Here is a 19,815-nt window from a genome sequence, read left to right as displayed (position 1 = left end):
GATTAATATCAGCTAGAGATTAATGAAAAACATAAAATTTTCTATCTGAGTTTATTGGGCCCATGAAACTAAGAGGACACTAGACCCCTTATTAATAAATCTTATTTAGGAAGGGAGGTAAGGTGCTAACAAAAATCTAATACTTACATGCATAAACAGTTCATAAATAATCCTGAAAAGGTTTTTTGGAACTTTTTATTATCCATTAGGACTTCTCATCTGAAGCTACATATTAATAGCAGTATCGTGAACAAGTCCTGAATTTTAGTGATGCTGATTTGTGCTTGTATCTCCACTGTGCTCCTTGCTAAACATGTCGCCACCAGGGTTTTGTGATGGCTCCAAGAGCAACCTAAGTGCTGGCTTCGTATGTGGTGCCATAGCAAGCACTCATTAAATTAAATGTTGGTTTTGTTCTGTTTCTGCTCTTCCCACCAGCAAGCAGAGTTGTGAGGGGCTGGATGTGTACTCCAGGTGATTTCCCTTGGCCCCACAACCTCCCCTCGGTACCTCCCCACCAGATTTTTTAAAGGATTATTATCTCTCTTTCTAGTCTCTATACACACTCTGGATAACAATTGCCAACCCTGGGAACCTGGGAACAAAGCAGCCTGATCCCTGATTCTATGCCAAGGTCCATTTCCCCAAAACAAAGGGCAGCTTTTAGAAGCTCAAGTTAAGAGGATTGCTCACCTGTAGTATCACCATAGTCTCAGTCACCCATCCTGGAGCCAAGAGAGACCGTGAACGCAAGGACACAATGTTCTGCTTTCATCTCCACAGAGCAGGGCAAATGACATCTATGCTGAGTGATTGGACGCCTTGGCATTAGAATTTATTAATTTGGGTGCTGTGCCAAACCGACTCTGTATCAGTGGGATCAAAGATAGTGGAATCATGCGAGACTGACACTGTCATTCATTCACTCCATTCAGTCATCATATGTCCAGCACATCACCATGTCCCCAGCAGAGTGCCAGGTCAGAATGACTGAACTTGGTGCCCATCTTCAAAATTTGCATTACAGCACCATAGAATGTTAAAGTTGTAAACAATCATAAAAATGACTAAAATCTCACATCACAGATAAATGCCCTGGTGAAGATGCCATGAGTTACACAATGATCAACCACAGCTCTCCAGACTCCCAGAAAAATGCTCTATTATGCTACACTACCTCTGTTAATAGGTTCTAATACCGAGTCTCTCCTACTCCATGCTAAATGAAGAAAGAAGTTGTTTTTAAGAGAGAATTTGATAGATAAGTTACCACAAGAAGATAAGGAATAGGTCAGAGGACCCCAGTGCTTGGGTGGAGTTGCAAAATTCCACGATCTTAACTAGAAATAACCCAGTAGAAAAGAGATTCAAAACTCAATGGGCCTTTCAGAAAGTATCTTCCAAGGGGATCCTTGAAAGAAGAATAGAAACTGTGCAAACCCATTGTAGTTTATCTAGAATGTGTGCACCTTTGGCTATGATTCTAGAGTCACTCTGTTTAAACAGAGAAAGCAGAGCAAACAGGTAACAATTAAAATGCCTTGATTGCCTTTAAACCCAAGCACCAAACGATCAGGGGTTTGTTTTCTTGAAAAGCCTTTGGAAAGTCCTGAAAAATGTTATTCAGTTTCTAACAACTTCTCTGGAAATATGGCAGAATAGACAAAAGACACCCTAATCTTGCTCTCCATTCTAGAATCAATTATTCCAGAGGAATCAATTCCCTCATGTCTAAGGCTCCTGAATCTCTTTTTAGGCAAAGATGGACTCCACACTCTGGCTTGTCACAGAAAAAAAACACTTTGTAAGTTTTGTAGCATTTGAGTTAAGACTTTATTTCATGCAATCTACATCTGACATCTAAAAATGTCAGACTTGATATGTTTTAATGAACATGTTGTTTCTACAACTAAAATATGTGTCATTGAATCAATTCAGTATGAAAGATTCCTAGTATCTCTAGCCAAAGTACCCTCAGCTCACTGGTAGGTTTAGGAGATTTAGAATGCCAGCATTGGTTGTAGTTTTTTAGGGCTTTACTCATGATGAACCTTAATGAGATAACTTTTGTAGAGAAAGATACTTAAATCATAGACAAAACTGGCAAGATTCACAATATAAATTTGCTGAGGATCAATTTGTGTAATAAATTTTGGGGAGGATTTCACAGCCCTACAAAATTAAAAGTCCCTGGCCTCGGAGGAAAAATTTCTGGTAAGGTAAAAGAGTTCTGGACTGAGAATCAGAAGTTCTAGGTGGAAGGTCCAGTTTGGTCATAGATTATACATCTTTCATCTCTTTCTCTCTCCTGTTTCTCACCCATAAGGGGAGGAGCTAAGTGAGCTTGGCTGACTTACACATTGCTCTGCTCGCACACATAGAACTGTGTCAGGCACATAAAGCTCTCAATAAATATTTATCAAATGTATACATAAATCCCCAAGAAGCATGAAATCAAGGTGGTTAAAAATGTGGCCTTTAGAATTAGAAAGTCTTGCTTTGAGTACTGGCACTATTGGTCACTGGATATATGATCTTGGGCAAGATACTGGAGCTCACCAAGACCCAGTTTCCTCCCATGGGAAATTGGAACAAGAATGATAATATCATAACTATAATATTATCAATAATTACTATATGAAGACTATATAAAAAACAAAGTTAGCTTAATGTAAACCCCAACACATTAATTATCATTATTCTCTGCTGTGGGGTGGAGAAGAGAATAAACTTGAGCTCCCAGTGGAAACCTTGTGTGATTGTCTCCGTTAAGCATGAATAATCACTGCTCTATGATGACTAAGGTTTCCTCCCTGTAGCCTAAAGATCTGTGCTTGAAGTCCTTGGCTTCTTTTCTTCCTGTATAAGGGACTTCTGCGTCAGGATGGACAAATGCTTCTTGTTGGTCTTCATCCTCTTCTGCTTCATTGGGGGTGAGTCACAGACCTCAGGAGTGGGCTTCAGAGATGGGATCTAGGGAGCCTCAGGAAACTCCACATGTGTATTAGGTATCCATGCAAGGCTAAGCCTTGACTACATTTATAAAGGAGGAGAAGCTAGGCTTCAAAATTCTCCCTTTGCTTTCCTGGCCAACTTTTCTGACCTTCTCGACATTCTGCCTTTCCCCATCAGGGGCTCAAGCCTCTGTGGTTGCTTCTTCATACTGCTTTCCCACTCTGCTCCTACCACTCCCTATAATCTAAAATCCTAGCAAGATTTTCCTTGCGACATCCTTTCCATTTATAAATCTGTATCCCATTTCAAGGGAGCTTTTCATTCTACAATGAATAATTTTGTAGTTTATTTTAGTGCTGGAAAATGGTGTTTGATACCCTTATTAGGGACTTTATATTAAAAAAAATAATTGTAGGAGAGGAAATACTGGATGCTCTGGAATTAGATAGATTAAAAAAATATGGTTCAGTCACTGACTTAAACTCCCTGTACTTCTGGTTGTTCATCTGAGAGATAAGGAAATAGCTACTTACGAGGTTTTAAAATCAGATACAAGCAGGAGAACATGGCCCCAATGAGATGCTCAATAAATGCTATTTTTTTCTCATGTAGGTGTACCAGTAAGAGTTGTTTAAAAAAATTAAACCTGTATTTTGGTTACCTCACCCTGTGGACCATGTAAAGTGTCATTGACTATGCTATAATTCATGAGACCTTAACAAAGATTCAATTTGAAGTTCAAAATAACAGAATATATTACCTAACAATATCTAATCAGCAAATGTCAGAAATTCCATCATAGTAACACTAGGTTGGGTAAAATATTTTAAAGCACTCACCATCACGATCACACTCCTGTCTATCTACAGAACAGCCAAGCAGGCCAGGCCAGCATTAATAAAACCATTTTTAAGCTGGAAAAAACAATGCCATGGAGGCTAAATCTTTACTCAGTTACCAATGTTACAGGGCTTAAGTTGGACCAGAATTCTTTTATTCTCACAGGAGCATTTCTCTGGGCTGTGGAGTTGGTGAGAGCTCTGTTTTACACCTCTTATCCTACCACCAGCTCTTCTTCCACCACCACCAACCCCCACCTCATGCCGCTCACCCACTTCCCCGCTCCCCAGGCCTAGATACATCCAGCTCCACCTAAGTCCATGCATCCCCTGGCCTCACACCAGCTTTGTGCTTTCCAGCAGTGACACTACTGACGTGCATAACGTGCCACCTTTACCTGAACAAAGATCGTTGTAGAAAAGGCTTGGGTGTTTGTTTTGCTGGGAAGGATGAGACATGCATGACCTTAAAGATCTTCAAGGGTAAGTTAGAGGATTTTGGGGTGCTGTGAGATGCTTAAAACATTTTAGGAGAGTACTTCAGCAATTTTATATCTCAGACTAAGGCCAGTCCAGGAGAGCAACCAACGTGCAGAATGCCCCTAGCGTGGGTCCTGCAGACAAAAGAGAATTTGGGAAAATGAGACAGGAGGTAGAAAGTGGGCATTCTATATTTCCAATAAAATTGACCAAACTGACTCCAACTCTGAAGACCCTAAAGCACTGGTTACTAATCTTCTAGCAGAAAAAGGAATGAGGCAGCTCTACAGAGAGCTGAGGGCCATCAGGGACCTCAGGCAAACAACCCCTGCAGGGGCCAGAGATTTTTACACCACCTCCCTGGGTCCTCTTGGGAGGTAAGAGCTGGAAAGTCATCCTTATTCCTCCTCTGATTCTTAATTACATTTTCACCAGTGCCAGGTTTGACTTTAGAAAACTTAGATCACTGGCTTATTTTCCATGTTTCCTTCTTATTACAGGTGTTGATCTCCAATTATTATATATGGAGTGTCAGAAATTCTGCAGAAACTTGACGTATGATCTCAACAGTCAGACTTATGTTCAGAAATGCTGCAACCGTGATTACTGTAACTTTGAACCCTGAGCTATTTGCCCTTCTAAGGTCTCACACTGTAGAATGTTATTGATGTTTCTCCCCCTTCACACTCTGCCTGCCCTTGTCTCCTGCCCGGTCCATCCTGGAACTACCTGGGCTCTCTCTATAATTCTGTGCTTTCCTTTCTGGTGTCCCCAGTTTGGTTCTTGTCTCAGTCAGAGGATAATGATTCTTGACAACAGGTTTCTCCCATTACAGAAATTAGCTTGTCTTCACCCCAGGAAGCTTTCCCTGAGAGGCCCAGTATAGTAACATTTAAAACAAGAGCATTCTAGAACCTTGTGATTAGCTTAGATAGTTGAGGTAAACTCGAACTCCCTCAGTTGAAAATTCACAAATACTTATTTTTACCAAAAATTCCCATTATCATTACTCTAATTAAGCAGAAATTGCAACAAATTGGATGGTGGCACTTGAGATTTTCCTCTATAGATACAAAGTTATTTTCTCCAGTAAACAGTGTCCACTTCAGATTCAGTCGTGGTTTTCTTGTCATTTACAAAGTACATCTATATATTGTGTTAATTGGAAATAGAAAATAAAGATTTCCTGCTTCTGAACATTTACAGCTGACACACAGCCACTTCTAGGCCTGTCAAGATGTACACTCCAGATATATCACAAATCTCCACTTCTCCTTCCTCTCCTAATCTTTCTCTATTCCACTCTGCTTTGTCATCCACCTCCACTATCACCCACCCAGCGCCCACACCATTGCTGTACAAATTCTCCCTCTTCTGAATACCCAAGTCTCTTTATGAATACTTTTCTTGACACTGACAACCCATTTCTGTCTGTCTAATTTGCCCCCAGTATGTTATATATCACAACAAGGGCAGGGGCCATGTCTTACTCATCTCTATTGCTTTTGACTGGCCAGTGAGACTTCATTTTGTTTTACTGAGCAACCAGTAGAATTGAGGAAATTTTTTCTTGTCCATCAGTTTAGTTTGCAGGACTAATGATGCCTTCATGCTTTTCCTGGCTGTATACCTATTTTGTTGAGTATACCAAGAATGGTGACCTCTATTTTCTACCTGGCAAAGAAAATTCACTCCAGATGCTAATATATTATGTGTTTTCCTCAAAGTGATTGTGCAAAGGACATTTCTTATTATGGGACCCTCCGGTATTTAAATATCTTAACCAAAAATTATTTTTGATTGGATTCTTCCAAAACTCATTAGCTAATCTTACTTCAGAATTAATAATCAATATTGTTGTTGTACCAAGGTCTTATAAAATAAGCCTGGAAATTTAGAAAGGGTAATCTGGCCCAATGCTTTTAGAAATATCTGAAGGCACATGCTTTCCTGGCTTTAATGATGTCAAGATTGATCACAGAGGCTTGTTTGTTTCCAGCTTCAACTATACAACATAAAATTTCCCTTCAGTCTTTCGTTTTACAGTTTTAGACTCCATGAATTATTATTAATTAGATTTATTATTCATTGAGTCAAAATATAATTACTTTACCCTCTATACTACAGTATAATTCATATATAAAAAAATCACATATTTTAAGTATACAGTTTGAAATTATATAATCATCATTTCAATGAAAATATAGAACATTTCTATCACCCCAGTAAGTTTCTTTAGGTAACCACCCACTCCCAAAGTATTATTCTAACTTCTATCACTGTAGAATAATTTTACATGTTCTTAAATGTATTTTAAATAAAATTGTAAAGTAGTGTTTTGAGTCTGGTTTCTATCACTCACCATAACATTTTTAAGATTCATGCATGTTTCTGCTTATACCAAAAGTTTGTTCCTTTTTCCACTGTATATATATAATCCTACAATTTATTAAATTGATTCTCTTATTGAGGGACATTGAATTGTTTCCAGGTTTGGGTTATTGTGAATAAAGCTACTATGGACATTCTTGTATAAGACTTTTGGTCGACATACACATACATTTTTCTTGAGTTGGTAATTAAAAGCAAAATTTCTGAGTCATAAGTAGGCATATACATAATTTAAACAAACTGCCAAATAGTTTGCCAAAGTGATGGTACCAATATATAGTCATACCAGTATTTTACAAGAGTTTCAGTTACTCCACCATTTTCTACCACCAATCATTATTAGTCTTTTAAATTTTAGCTATCCTAGTGGGCATGAAGGAAATCTTGCATTTTCCTGATAATTACTGGAGTTTAGCCACTTTTTATGCCCCAGGTTAGAAAATAATTCATCCATATTTTCTTCTAATGTTTACATGGATCAAAATTACCATTTAGATTCTCCATTTGGAATTTATCCTTGTAAGAAATTGATCCAATTCAATTTATTTGCATATGGCTGTCCAATTAGCCGAACGGCATTTGTTTAAAAGTTTATATTTTTCTCAACTAATTTCAGATGGCTCTTTCATAATACACTGAATTTCCATTAGCACTTAACACAAATTCTGGGTTCTCTACTCAGTTAAATTTTTCTACCCATTACCTCTACCTCACGACACACACACACACACACACACACACACACACACACACACTTCAAACTGGATTGTAGGCTTAACGTGAAAAGTAAAAATAGAATTTTAGAAGAAAACAATGTACATTTATAACTTTGGTCAAGGCAAAGTATACTTAACCATAATCTAAAAAGCAAAACTATTTTTTAAATGTATTTATTTTAATTAGTTTCAAGTATACAGTACATTGGTTAGACATCTATATAGTTCATAAAATGATCCCCCCAATTGCTCCCTCCCTCCCCTGAGCCTCCACCTCGCCAACATATTAATACTAACTGCATTCTCTATGCTGTGCTCCCCATCCCCATGACCATTCATCAGCTACTAATTTGTACTTCTTTAACCCTTTACCCCATTCTCCCAGACCTCCAAGTCCCCCATCCCTCTGTCCATCACCAAATTGTCCACTATATTTGTGAGTCTGACCTGGTTAGTACTTGGATAGGAGCAAAACTATTTTTAAAAATCCATATGTTTGACTTCATTAAATTAACAATGTATGCTCATCAAATGCATCATTAAGAGAGTGAAAATCAAGTTAAAAACTTTGAGAAGATATTGGTAATAGTTGCATCTTACATAGAACTTGTTTCCAGAACATAACAATAACTCTTACATCCTTCCTAGACAAAAACTGTCTTACAAGAAATACTGAAAGGAAGTATTTAAGCTGAAATGAAATGGCACAATCAATGACATGAAAAAATACAAAAATATATAACACATTGATACAGGTAAATATACAACCAGACTAGAGAAATCTAATTGGTTGATGACTATATTCCCGACATTGTACTTCACATCCAATGACTATTTTGTAACTACCAATTTGTACTTCTTAATCCCTTCGCCTTTTTCACCCAGATTCCCAAAGTCTCCTCCCATCTGGCAATCATCAGTTTGTTCTCTGCATCTATGAATCTGTCTCTTGTCTGTCTTTGTTTATTTTGTTCTTTAGAGTCCACATGTAAGTGAGATCACATGGTATTTGTCTTTTTCTGTCTGACTTATTTCAGTTAGCATAATACCCTCTAGCTTCATTCACGTTGCACAAATGGTAAGATTTTATTTTTTTATAGCAGAGTAATATTTTATTGTATATATGTACCAACAACACATTGAAAAGATGATACATTGTGACCACATAGGATTTATATCTGGGATGCAAGGATGGTTCGACATACGCCTATCAATAAATGTGACATACCACATTAATACCAAGCAAGATAAAAATCATACAATCATCACGTTAAGGAATTCTGGGGAACATGGCAGAGGTCTGAGGACCTCTTTCCTTGAAACAACAATAAGTTGAACATCTAAAACTCAACAAAAAACATCCAAACTGCACACCAGCATGTCTGAGCGTGGGATCTGCGCACAAGAACTATCTCACAGGTCAAAACTCTGGGTGTCGGGTGGTGGACTGGGAGAAATAAAGAACCTGCCTCTCACAGCTGCCGGAGGTCCTTGCAGGAGAAGGAGGAGGAGAGAAGATGCGGTGACTTTCCTGAACAACCCTGCCTGGAAGGGCTGGGACTTCTACGCAGCCGGCAGCAAGGCCCAGTCATCAGGGCAGAAAACAGAGAAGCAGGACGGGACCACAGAGAAACAACAGTTGATTTTTACTGACCCCAGATGCAAAACCAAGTCTGAACTGCAGCTCCCAATCCCCAAACTAGAGGGCCCCTTCCCCCATCCTCTGAGACCAATCACCACGGAGCCCTAGGGGAATCTGAACAAACGCTGCCGAAACTGTTTGCTAACACTGACAGGGACTGAAACTGAGAGTAGCGAGTGTGATTAAATTTCTACAAGAAAATATTTGAAAAAACATTATTTAGGCTTTATATAAAGCAAGGATCCAACAGGCTTAGACGCCACCTACTGGAAACTAAAAGAAAAGTGCCTTCTTTGTAGCAGGCTAAAGAGAGACCTTTATATAATAAATCTTCTTTCTGGAAAAACGGCAGAATACACTTCCATTTATGCCCAGGTGAAGAAATAGTCCATTAAACACCATGAACAACCAAGGTGACAAGGCATCTCAGGAAGAAAGAGAAAAATTTCCAGAAAATAAGCTTACAGACATAGAAATATGCAACTTAAATGACAGAAAATTCAGGATGGTACTTCTGAAAAAACTCAATGAATTCCAAAACAAGTCATATCAACAATTTCAGGAATCGAAAAAACAACTAGGTGAGCAGAACAAGGAGATTGAAACCCCCAAGAAGAACAGAATAGATCTTCTGGAAATAAAAAAAAAAAACAAAAAACAAAAAACAAAAAAAAAAACCACACACACACACTGCAAGAGCTGAAAAATGAAATAGCAAGCTTGGGAAATAGAGTCAATCATCACGTTAGATGCAGTAAAAGCATTTTACAAAATATAACACCTTTCATGATAAAAATTCTCAACAAAATAGATGTAGAAGGAAAATACCTCTACACAATTCAGGCCATATATGACAAGCCCACAGGTAACATTATACATATGGTGAAAATTGAAAGCTTTTCCTCTAAGATCAGGAACAAGACAAGGGTACCCACTCTCACCACTCTTATTCAACTTATACTGGAAGTCATAGTCATAACAATTAGGCAAGAAAAATCAATGAAAGTCATACAAATTTAAAAGGAAGAAGCAAAATTATCATTTGCAGCTGATATGATCTTATATGTAGAAAACTCTAAAGAGTCAACTAAATCACTGTTGGAACTAATCAATAAATTCAGTAGAGTTGCAGGATATAAAATCAGCACACAAAAAGCAGTTGCATTTATACACTAATGAAACATCTGAAGAAGAAATAAAGAAAACTATCTCATTCACAATAGCATCAAAAACGATCAAAGACTTTGGAATAAACTTAATCAAGGAAGTGAAAGATCTGCACAATGAAAACTACAAGACATTGATAAAAGAAAATAAAGAAGACACAAACAAATGGAAGGATATCCATTCATAGAGTGGAAGAATTAATATTGTTTAAATGTTTATACTACCCAAAGGCATTTATAGAGTCAACCTAATCCTTTGTAAAAGTTCAATGAAATATTTCACAGAAATCAAAAACAATCCTAAAATTTGTATGGTACCACAAAAGACTCCAAATAGCCAAAGCAATCATGAGAAAGAAGAACAAAGCTGGAGACATCGTAATTCTAGATATCAAACTATACCACAAAATATAGTAATTAAAACAGTACAGTACTGGCATAAAAATAGACACATAGACCAATGGAATAGAATAGAGAGCCCAGAAATAAAACCTCCACATATATAGTCAACCAATATTTGACAAGGGAGTCAAGAACACTCAATGGGAAAAGGACAATCTCTTTGACAAATGATGCTGGGAAAAGCAGATAACCACATGCAGAAAAATGTATTCACAAAAATGTACTGTAGACTTTAACATAAGACCTATTACCATAAAACTCTTAGAAGAAAACATAGGAAGGAAGTTTCTTGACATTGATCCTGACAAAGATTTTGTTTAGACATGATACCAAAAGCACAAGTAATAAAAGCAAAATTTAATAAGTGGGATTAAATCAGACTAAAAGCTTCTACAAGCCAAAGAAACAATCAAAAAAATAAAAAGCAAACTACAGAATCATAGAAAATATGTACAAATCATATAGCAGATAGGAAGTTAATATACAAAATATGTAAAGAACTCATACAACTTAATAACAACAACAAAAACTTTTATTTATTGAGCACCGAATACAGGCCTAGCAATTAGTATAAGATTTTATTTTTATTAATTTTTATTTTTCAATTAGAGTTGACATTCAATATTCTTATATTAGTTACAGACATACAGTATAGCGGTTAGACATTTTTATAATTTACAAAATGTGAAGTGACCCTCCTGATTAGTCTAGTACCCACCTGGCTCCATACATAGTTATTACAATATTATTGACTAAATTCTCTATGTTGTACTTCATCCCCCCTTGACAGTTTTCTAACTACTAATTCATTCTTCTCAATTCCTTCACCTCTTTCACATAGCCTCTCAACCTCCCTCTCATCTGGCAGCCATCAAAATGTTCTCTGTATCTATGAGTCTGTTTCTGTTTTGTTTGTTCCTTTATTTTGTTCTTCAGACTCCATGTATAAGTGAGATCATATGGTGTTTGCCCTTCTCTGTCTGACTTATTTCACTTAGCATAATATTCTCTAGGTCAATCTGTGTCATTGCAAATGGTAAGATTTCACTTTTTTTTTTTTTTTTTACAGCTGAATAATATTCAATGGTATATATTTACCACAACTTCTTTATCCAGTTGTCTGTTGATGGGTATTCCATATCTTGGCTATTGTAAATAGCACTGCAGTAAACATAGGGTTGCACAGATTTTTTTGAATTAGTGTTTTGGTTTCCTTCAGGTGAGTACCCAGAATTGGAATTGCTGTCATAAGATATTTCTATTTTAAAATTTTTTGAAGAACTTCTAAACTGTTTACCAGAGTGACTGTACCAATTCGTGATCCCATCAACAGTGCATGAGGGGTCCCTTCTCCACATTCTTGCCAACACTTGTTTTTTGAAGATATCATTTTTTTTATCATAGCAACCCTGTAAAGGAGAAACTATTTGTTTTTTGTTTTTTGTTTTTTTTTCATAAATAAGGAAACTGGAGTTCTGAGATGTTACAAGAATAGTCAGGGTCACTCAGTGAGATGGTGACAGAACCAGAATGATTCGAATTAGGATCTTTTAGGCTCAAAGCACATCACTCTCTCCAGGCTGCCATATCAAAAAAAATCAGGTTAAGCTATGAGCAGAGGCATTAAGTAGACATTTTTTCCAAAGAAGTCTTCCAAATGGCCAACAGGTACATGAAAAGATGCTCAACATTACTAATCATTGGGGTAATGCAACTTTAAACCACATGAGTGGTTTTAACCTCACATCTGTTAGAATGGCTATCATCAAGAAGAAAAGAGATAACAAATATTGGCAAGGATGTGGAGAAAAGGGAATCCTGTTCCCACACTACTGGTGGGAATGAAAATTAATCGAGCCAATACACAAAACAGTATGGAAGTTCCTTGAAAATTTAAAAATACATAATCCAACAACTTCACTCTTGGATATACATTCAAAGGAAATTAAGACAGAATATCAAAGAGATATATGAGCTCCCATGTTTATTGCAGCATTATTTATAATAGCCCAAATATGATAACAACCTAAGTGTCCATCAATGAATGAATGGTTAAAGATGTGGTACACACACACACACACACACACACACACACACACACACACACACACACACTGGAATATTTTCAGCCGTGCATGAGAAAGAAGGAAATTCTGCTATTTGTGGCAACATGGATGAAACTTGAGTGCATATGCTAAGTGAAATAAATCAGACAGAGAAGGACAACTACTGTATGATGTCGCTTACACATGGAATCTAAAAAAGCCAAACTAGAACAGAGTAGAGTGGGGTTACAAGAGAGTGGGGAATTGGGGAGATGTTGTTTAAGGGTACAAACTTGCAACCAGTAGATAAATAAGTCCCAGAGATCTAATGCATGAATAGTGAACATAGGCAACAATAGTATATTATAAACTCCAATGTTGCTAAGAGACAAGATCTAAATTGTTTCCACCATTAAAAAGAAGTGATAATAATGTGAAGTAATAGAGGTGTTAGCTAAAACTATAGTGTAATGATACTGTAATATATTAATGTATCAAATCAACACATTGTATACCTTAAATTTATACAGTATTATATGTTAATTATATCTCAACAAAAATTAAAAATTAAGAAATTCTTACAAATTAATTTGATAATAGTAAACTATCCAACTAAAAATGGACAAAAGACTTGAACAGGTACTTCACAAAAAAATATCCAAATGGTCAATAAATGAGACTGTAAATTGATTTAATCACTTTGGTATGTTCCTAATCCCATTACAGGGGTACCCTATGATTTAGCAGTTCTACCCTAGGTAGCAAAATGAATGAATAGGTCTACCAAAAGATGTTTATGAGAATGTTCAGTGGTGGAAACAGAGGCCAATAGACAACATAATTAGCATAAATTATGCAATCTTAAATATGATTACAACTATAATCCCCCCAGTTCTAAAAACTTATCTTTTCCCTCCATGTCACTCTGGGCAATTAGGGTGTTTGGGCTTCCAAATTCCCCAGAAAGAACTTCTTTTTTTAATAGAAATTAGCTCACTGGGGTGACAGTGTGTATTTTGGGGGTATTACATTTTAATCCTTAAAAACTGTTTTGTTTGTTTTTAATTAAGTTGTTTGTCTCTTGTTGAGTTTTAAGAGTTGTTTACATATTCTGGATATTAAACCCTTATCTGATCTATGATTCATAAATATTTGCAAAAAACTATAATTATTTAATAATTTCATATTCTGCTACTTTTTCCAGAAAGCATTTCATTTAAAATCGTAATCTTCTTGACCCCTTAACTGTTCCCATCTCGTTAGTCTTAGATCACATTAGGAAAAATTTAAGCCATTATTTCTCATACACTTAGAGCATCCAATATAGCTCTTTAGCTTCCTTTGAACAAACAACCCATAAAGAGTCAATTTTTTAAATTCATGTTTATTTTCTAATAAAGGAGTTGCTGCAAAACAAAAACAAAAAAGGATGTTCATGGCCGCTCTACTCATGATAGCTAAAAACTAGAAACAACTCAATTGTTCATTAATACTGGAAGAGATAAAGGGTAGTATATACCATAGAACACTGCACAGCAATATAAAGACTGAACTATTGCTCTACACAACAATGTAGATAACTCTTAAAGACATAATGATAAGCAAAAGAAGCCAGGCATAAAAGAGTACAACTCACTTCGTTTATACAATTTCATTTATATGAATTTTAAAAACAAGTAAGGCAGGTATATGGTGACAGAATTTAGAACTGTAGTTATATATGAAGGTTATGACATAGAAAGGAACAGAAGGGGCATTACATCAGTAAAAGAAAAAAATTCACTGCCATTTGAATCATCAAGGAAACCTTTTCAAGAAGTTGTCCTTTTCATCTACTCATGTGTTAAAACAACGTTGTTTTAATTATAAAGGCTTTGTAGTTGATTTCAATATTTAGAAATGAAACCCTCTTTCAATTGCTCTTCTTCAGCATTTGGCTAGTATTTCTTGTTTGTTTATTCTCCTAATTGAACTTTATATTCAATTGTCTAACTCTAGGGTAAAAAGTGATGGTATGCTTTTGTTGGAATTTTTTCAAGCCAACTACTATATCTTTCAGGAGTTTTTTATATTTTTTTCTTTATATGGATTTTTTTTCTGCTATATATGACGCATTCCTTTTCACATTTTAAGCAGTTATTGTATAGGCAAACACTATTGGTAACTGAATGCTAATTTCATGCCTTGGCACTTTAATAAATTCTTTTATTATTAATAGTAACTGTTTTTCTATGGATTCATTTGGTTTCATCAGATATACACCCTTTCCTATGCAAAAGAAAATAGTTTTGCTTTTCCCTTTCAAATTCTAACCCCTCTAATTGCTTTCTCTTGTCTAATCACATTGGCTAATCTCCTGACATTATATTACCTAGCTATAGAAATAGTGAACATTTTCATCTTATTCCTTATTTTAGCATGGAACCTTCTAATGTTTCCTCATTAAATAAACACTGGCTTTTTGGACTAAGATATATATCATTTCATCATGTTAAATACATATTTGTCAATGCCACTTTTATTTATTTTTATTTTTTGATATAAAAAAGGTGTTGTCAGACTACTAGTTTTCTATGAGGATGATTATCTTATATTTAAGTTATTGTAATATCATATTAATTGATATTTTTAACTATGAACCAATCTTGCATCCCTAGAATAAGATTCACTTGGCCATGACATGTAGTATATTGCAACATCTGGCCCCAATTCTTTAATCCTCCTTTTGTCTACATCCTTTGACCCATAATTTTTCAATATCTGTCACTGTAGTTAGGATAACTTGCTCAGTCTCCTGACTCTAAGCTTGGCCATATAACTTGCTTTGGCCACTGGGCGTGGTCAAAGTAATGTAAGCAGAGGTGGAAATGGGCTTGGGTTGTGCTCTCTTATGCTTCTGCCATTGCCATAAGTAAGACATGTCTAAGCCAGTCCATTGGTCCCAGGAGAAGATAAGCATGCAAAGCAGAGCTGAGTCATTCTACCCAAGGCCAGCCTAAATCAATGAACCTTCAGCTAGCCACTAGATATATGAGTCTAGTCTGGCTGAGATTAGCAGAGCTGCCCAGCTGAGCACATCTGGATCATCTGAATGCCTCAGACACAGAAAAAAAATATTATTTTAAACCACTCAGTTTGCAATTTTTTACTCAACAAAAATTATTGATTCATTATATATTATCTTTTCATCTGCTATTGAAATCTGTTTGCTGATATTCTCTTAAAATTTTTTAAATTGATGTTTATAAGTGGTATAGTATCTCTCAAAAGCCAGGAGACAGAGTAATTGGTCAATACTCAGCTAAGGGCCCATCTTGATGTACTTTAGCCATGAGACCAAGATAAGATGATCGGAAACATGGTGATCTGGGATATGTGGTCGGGAGTAGCTCTGGTTGGTACAGTTTCCCAAAATAGTGGAGATACTAAATTCTCATGTTTGGTATGTTGACAATTCCTTTCACAGAAGTTAGAGCTTTCTCATATCACTTTGACTGTCTCGAGCCTGTGCTTAATACAAGCCCTTTCAAATCCCCCACCAAATACCTCTTCTACTGTATTCCCAAATATTTCTAAAACCTCCTGATTTCTTGTCCTGATTTTTGTCTAGTCGGATTTGTCATGCTCTTCCCTCAGAAGCTCTAACAGAAAAATACTTTGCTTCCTTTGTCAGAAACTTTAGAACTCTGATTTTAGCCCAGATTGGGCATCAGAACTTAAAGATGAATAGAGATTGCCAGGAGGTATCAGGTAGTAAAGACAGCAGGATCCAATCAGAAAGCAGAGATGGGGTTTTGAGGGGCTCTGTTTTTACACTTTCCTGTTAATAGAAGCACTGACACAGGAAAGACAGCACTTCCATAACTAAATCTGGATTAGAAAAGAGAGTGGAGTCTAGGTTTTGAGAAAATGTAAGATGGTGTTGGCATCGGTTGGAGAAGGGCAAAGACTACTGGGAGAGCAGGTTTAAAAATCTTAATAATTTTTTAATTTAATTTTTTCCTATTTTTTTATTTTATTTTTATTATGGTGACATTAGTTAACAAAATCTAGTAAGTTTCAGGTATACAATTTAACAGTAAAGCATACATACATACATACATACATACATACATGTTGCATTATGTGTTCACCAAAAAATCTTAACGATTTTATTTGTTGTCAGGCTCATATTATGTCTTTGTCTGGAGATACATATTTCTTTGTAGTATCAATTATTAGATCAGGATCATTACATCTATCATTTTCAGTGCAGCAAAATGTTTCTCGCAGTAAGTCATGGAATACTTGGAACATTCCCTCTTCGCAAGGATCACAAGATAATTTTGAATAACGATATAAATATCTCCCTAAAGAGAAGAAAAGCAAATGTGATCACTTTGCTTAATCTCACCATCTTCCTAGCAATGACTTCTCTCCAGAATCTTTTCAGTTTTCTGTAGTCTGGAATGAGCTTCAAGGCTGTGTCTGCATCTCATCTACATCTCTTTGGATAGGACCAAGCAAAAGACTTTTGCCTCCCATACAGTCTCTGCCCCAGATCTATGTATGAAGAATTGCACTTTCCCTACCCTCTATCGGGGTCCCAGTCTCCCTCCACACCTTGACTCCAGGGACTGTGGGCTCTATCGGTAATATTTCCTGTCTCTCTCTAATACCTCACTTACCTGAAAAACGTTCATTAAAGTAAAAGTGATCTGTACGACAACTCCTGTTTTTTAACATTACATTAAACTTCCAGCAACTTTTCATGGTATTGAGGCATTTGAATCCATCATGATTATTACAATGATTGCAAAATCGAATCCCTAAAGAAAGAGAGAAAAGCTTAAAGCAGAGCTTCAGGGAAAGTGATTCTGCTTTACCTCTCCCATCTGGAAACATTTATACTGTGGTGGTGCAAACATCACAGGAGAGAAGTTGACACCCTTCCCAAGTCTTCCAGGGATTTTTACTCCAGGGAAATAAGTAGGACTCTTTAAGGAGTCAAGGATTCTGCCCCCCCACTCAAGGTTGGGAGCAGAAAGAAGACACTAGGGAAGTGAGTGAGGAGAGTGCAGTGGAGTCAGGGAGGGTAGAGAGACAATGCGTAAAGGACTCAAGACTGTCCCCTCTCGTTGTAGCATCATTTATCCAAGAACAGCAAACCATACATTTTGTGGTCAGGACTCTGTCTCCTGTGAAGAGAAGAAGACAAATTCTACGTGAACCATTTTATAGCAGCTCCATAGCAGAGTCATGCTTAGAAATTCCCTCCTTTCTTCCTCCCCATACATTCTCTTTCCATCTTCACTGCCTCCCTCACCAGGCCTTACCCTCATCCATGAAAAGCACTGTGAATATGCCAAGCAGAAGCAACTGGAACATCCTGGGGCCCATTCTTGAGAATGTTCCCGTGGGGAGGTTCCAGCTTTATTTATTCTCATTACCAGCCCTCAGGCAGCCCACTAAAATCACAGAATCGTAAACTTCAGATCAAACCACCCTAATCCTCTCTCTAATGTTCCCAGGAGAGGATGTACACTGTCTGCGTCTGCATTCCTCCAGCTCCTGGGAACTCAGGCCACCCAGACACCACATTTCATTTTATTAGATCTATCATAAGATACTAATTAATGTTGATGTAGAATCTCTCTCCCTGGTACCCCTTCACTTCAGTTGTAAGTCTATTTGTTGGTCTATACAAACATGTTGCACTTTACATCCACGTGACATCCTATTAGATATAACAAAGCTGGGGTCACTGAGCACTTGTGAGTTGCTCAGGCCCTTCCAGGTACCATAACCTCCAGGGGTACTATATCCCTCACAAAGTGTATCACCAGATCAGAGCCCAATTCTCCAGATACAGTCTGACTGCTCAGTGTAGCACCATCTCTGAGGATGGATGGGACAGCCCAGAAAAAAACAGGTGAGGAGAGGAAGATGATCTCAGCTTCAAGTTTCTTCATTACTTTTTTCAAGGAAGACACAGACCATAAATGATTATAGTGGGAAAGACACACGGAGTGTTATGAGGAGAAAGAGAAAAAATATTTGGATTAATGACAAGAAAGGGCGTGGATGGAAAAAATAGAGGGCTGGAAATAAGTTTTTCCATCAGTTCCCTGTCTTTACCTTACTTCCTCCAGACGGTGCCATATATTTGTGCCATCCATCTTTCATCTACTAGGTGTTAATTTACCAGGGAAGCTTTTCATATATACAAGCAAACTCTCTTTTCACACTTCCCTGTCCCTTTCCTGTTTGATTTTTCTCCAGAGTACTTAACCCAGTTTTAGTTCTATAGCTTTTCCTTACTAATGTTTACTTTGTCTCTCTCCTCTCAAGAATGAAAGCTCCACAAATGTGTTTTACATGTTGTGCTCATCGCTATCTCCTGAGCACCTAGAATGATGTCTTGCACATATCAGATCATCAAAAATCTTTGATGAAAAAATGAACTGCATGATTGGTATGGTTAATCTGAGAGACACAAGAGAACGGTGCCTCTATACTGACACCCCCTAATTCCAAGTTTGCAGGATAATACTCCTGGCCTTAACCTTGCAGTTGCAGTTAGTAGTCACTATCGAGAAGATGGGCAGTAGTGACGACAGATCCCCTTTCTTGGGGAGAGAGTGAGTGTGGGGCCATTTATCTGAGTGGGTGTAACCCTAAAGCCAGACACATGTTACACTCAAGTGTGATCCCTTACATTATCTTTACTATAAGGGCACTCCCTGCACACCTGGGGTGCAAACCCCAGTGTGCCACCTACCTGCTGTGACCACAAACAAGTTACTGAACTCCTCTGTGCCTCTGTGACCTCACAGGCAAACACAAGGACTATCACAATCTATCTGATACAGCTGTCAGGACTATGTAAACTAACATATAGGTCACAGCAAAGGGGACAAACATTAAGAACCTACTTAGTATCAAGTATCTTTGGGCATGTTATGCACCTCTTCTCTTTGAATTCTCAGAAGGACCTCACAGGTAGAAATAATTGACCTCATCTTACAATTAAAGACCAGGAGTGCTTAGAGTAAAATATTTCTCCCTAGAGAACAAGGCACACATCTATCTGACTCAGTGGGTTATTGTGTTTGCACTACACCTCAATGTTTCCTTTTCTTTATAATCTGGAAGGATTCCCAGGGCTGAAGCTCTGGGGGGCTGGGCTGTATTTTAAAT

At 37.1% G+C, this 19,815-nt stretch overlaps 1 protein-coding gene across 1 annotated transcript; it reads left to right on the top strand.

The window, feature by feature from the left end:
- The first annotated feature begins 2,884 nt into the window (after positions 1–2,884).
- PATE3 (prostate and testis expressed 3) lies at positions 2,885–4,899 on the top strand. The gene is made up of 3 exons (XM_011367216.1): positions 2,885–2,933; positions 4,155–4,277; positions 4,775–4,899. The coding sequence occupies exons 1-3, from the start codon at positions 2,885–2,887 to the stop codon at positions 4,897–4,899; spliced, it is 297 nt and encodes a 98-aa protein (XP_011365518.1).
- Positions 4,900–19,815: the final 14,916 nt, after the last annotated feature.

The sequence above is a fragment of the Pteropus vampyrus genome, unplaced genomic scaffold (assembly GCF_000151845.1).
Source record: "Pteropus vampyrus isolate Shadow unplaced genomic scaffold, Pvam_2.0 Scaffold130, whole genome shotgun sequence".
Taxonomy (NCBI): Eukaryota; Metazoa; Chordata; class Mammalia; order Chiroptera; family Pteropodidae; genus Pteropus; species Pteropus vampyrus.
This window is presented reverse-complemented; position numbering and strand designations above follow the sequence as displayed.

What these genes read in the sequence shown, in the direction of transcription:
- PATE3 (XM_011367216.1), top strand. Translation starts at nt 2,885, where the DNA reads ATGGACAAATGCTTCTTGTTGGTCTTCATCCTCTTCTGCTTCATTGGG. An exon ending in CCTCTTCTGCTTCATTGGGG is followed by an intron (nt 2,934 to 4,154) that starts GTGAGTCACAGA and finishes TGTGCTTTCCAG; the next exon opens with CAGTGACACTACTGACGTGC. An exon ending in GACCTTAAAGATCTTCAAGG is followed by an intron (nt 4,278 to 4,774) that starts GTAAGTTAGAGG and finishes TTCTTATTACAG; the next exon opens with GTGTTGATCTCCAATTATTA.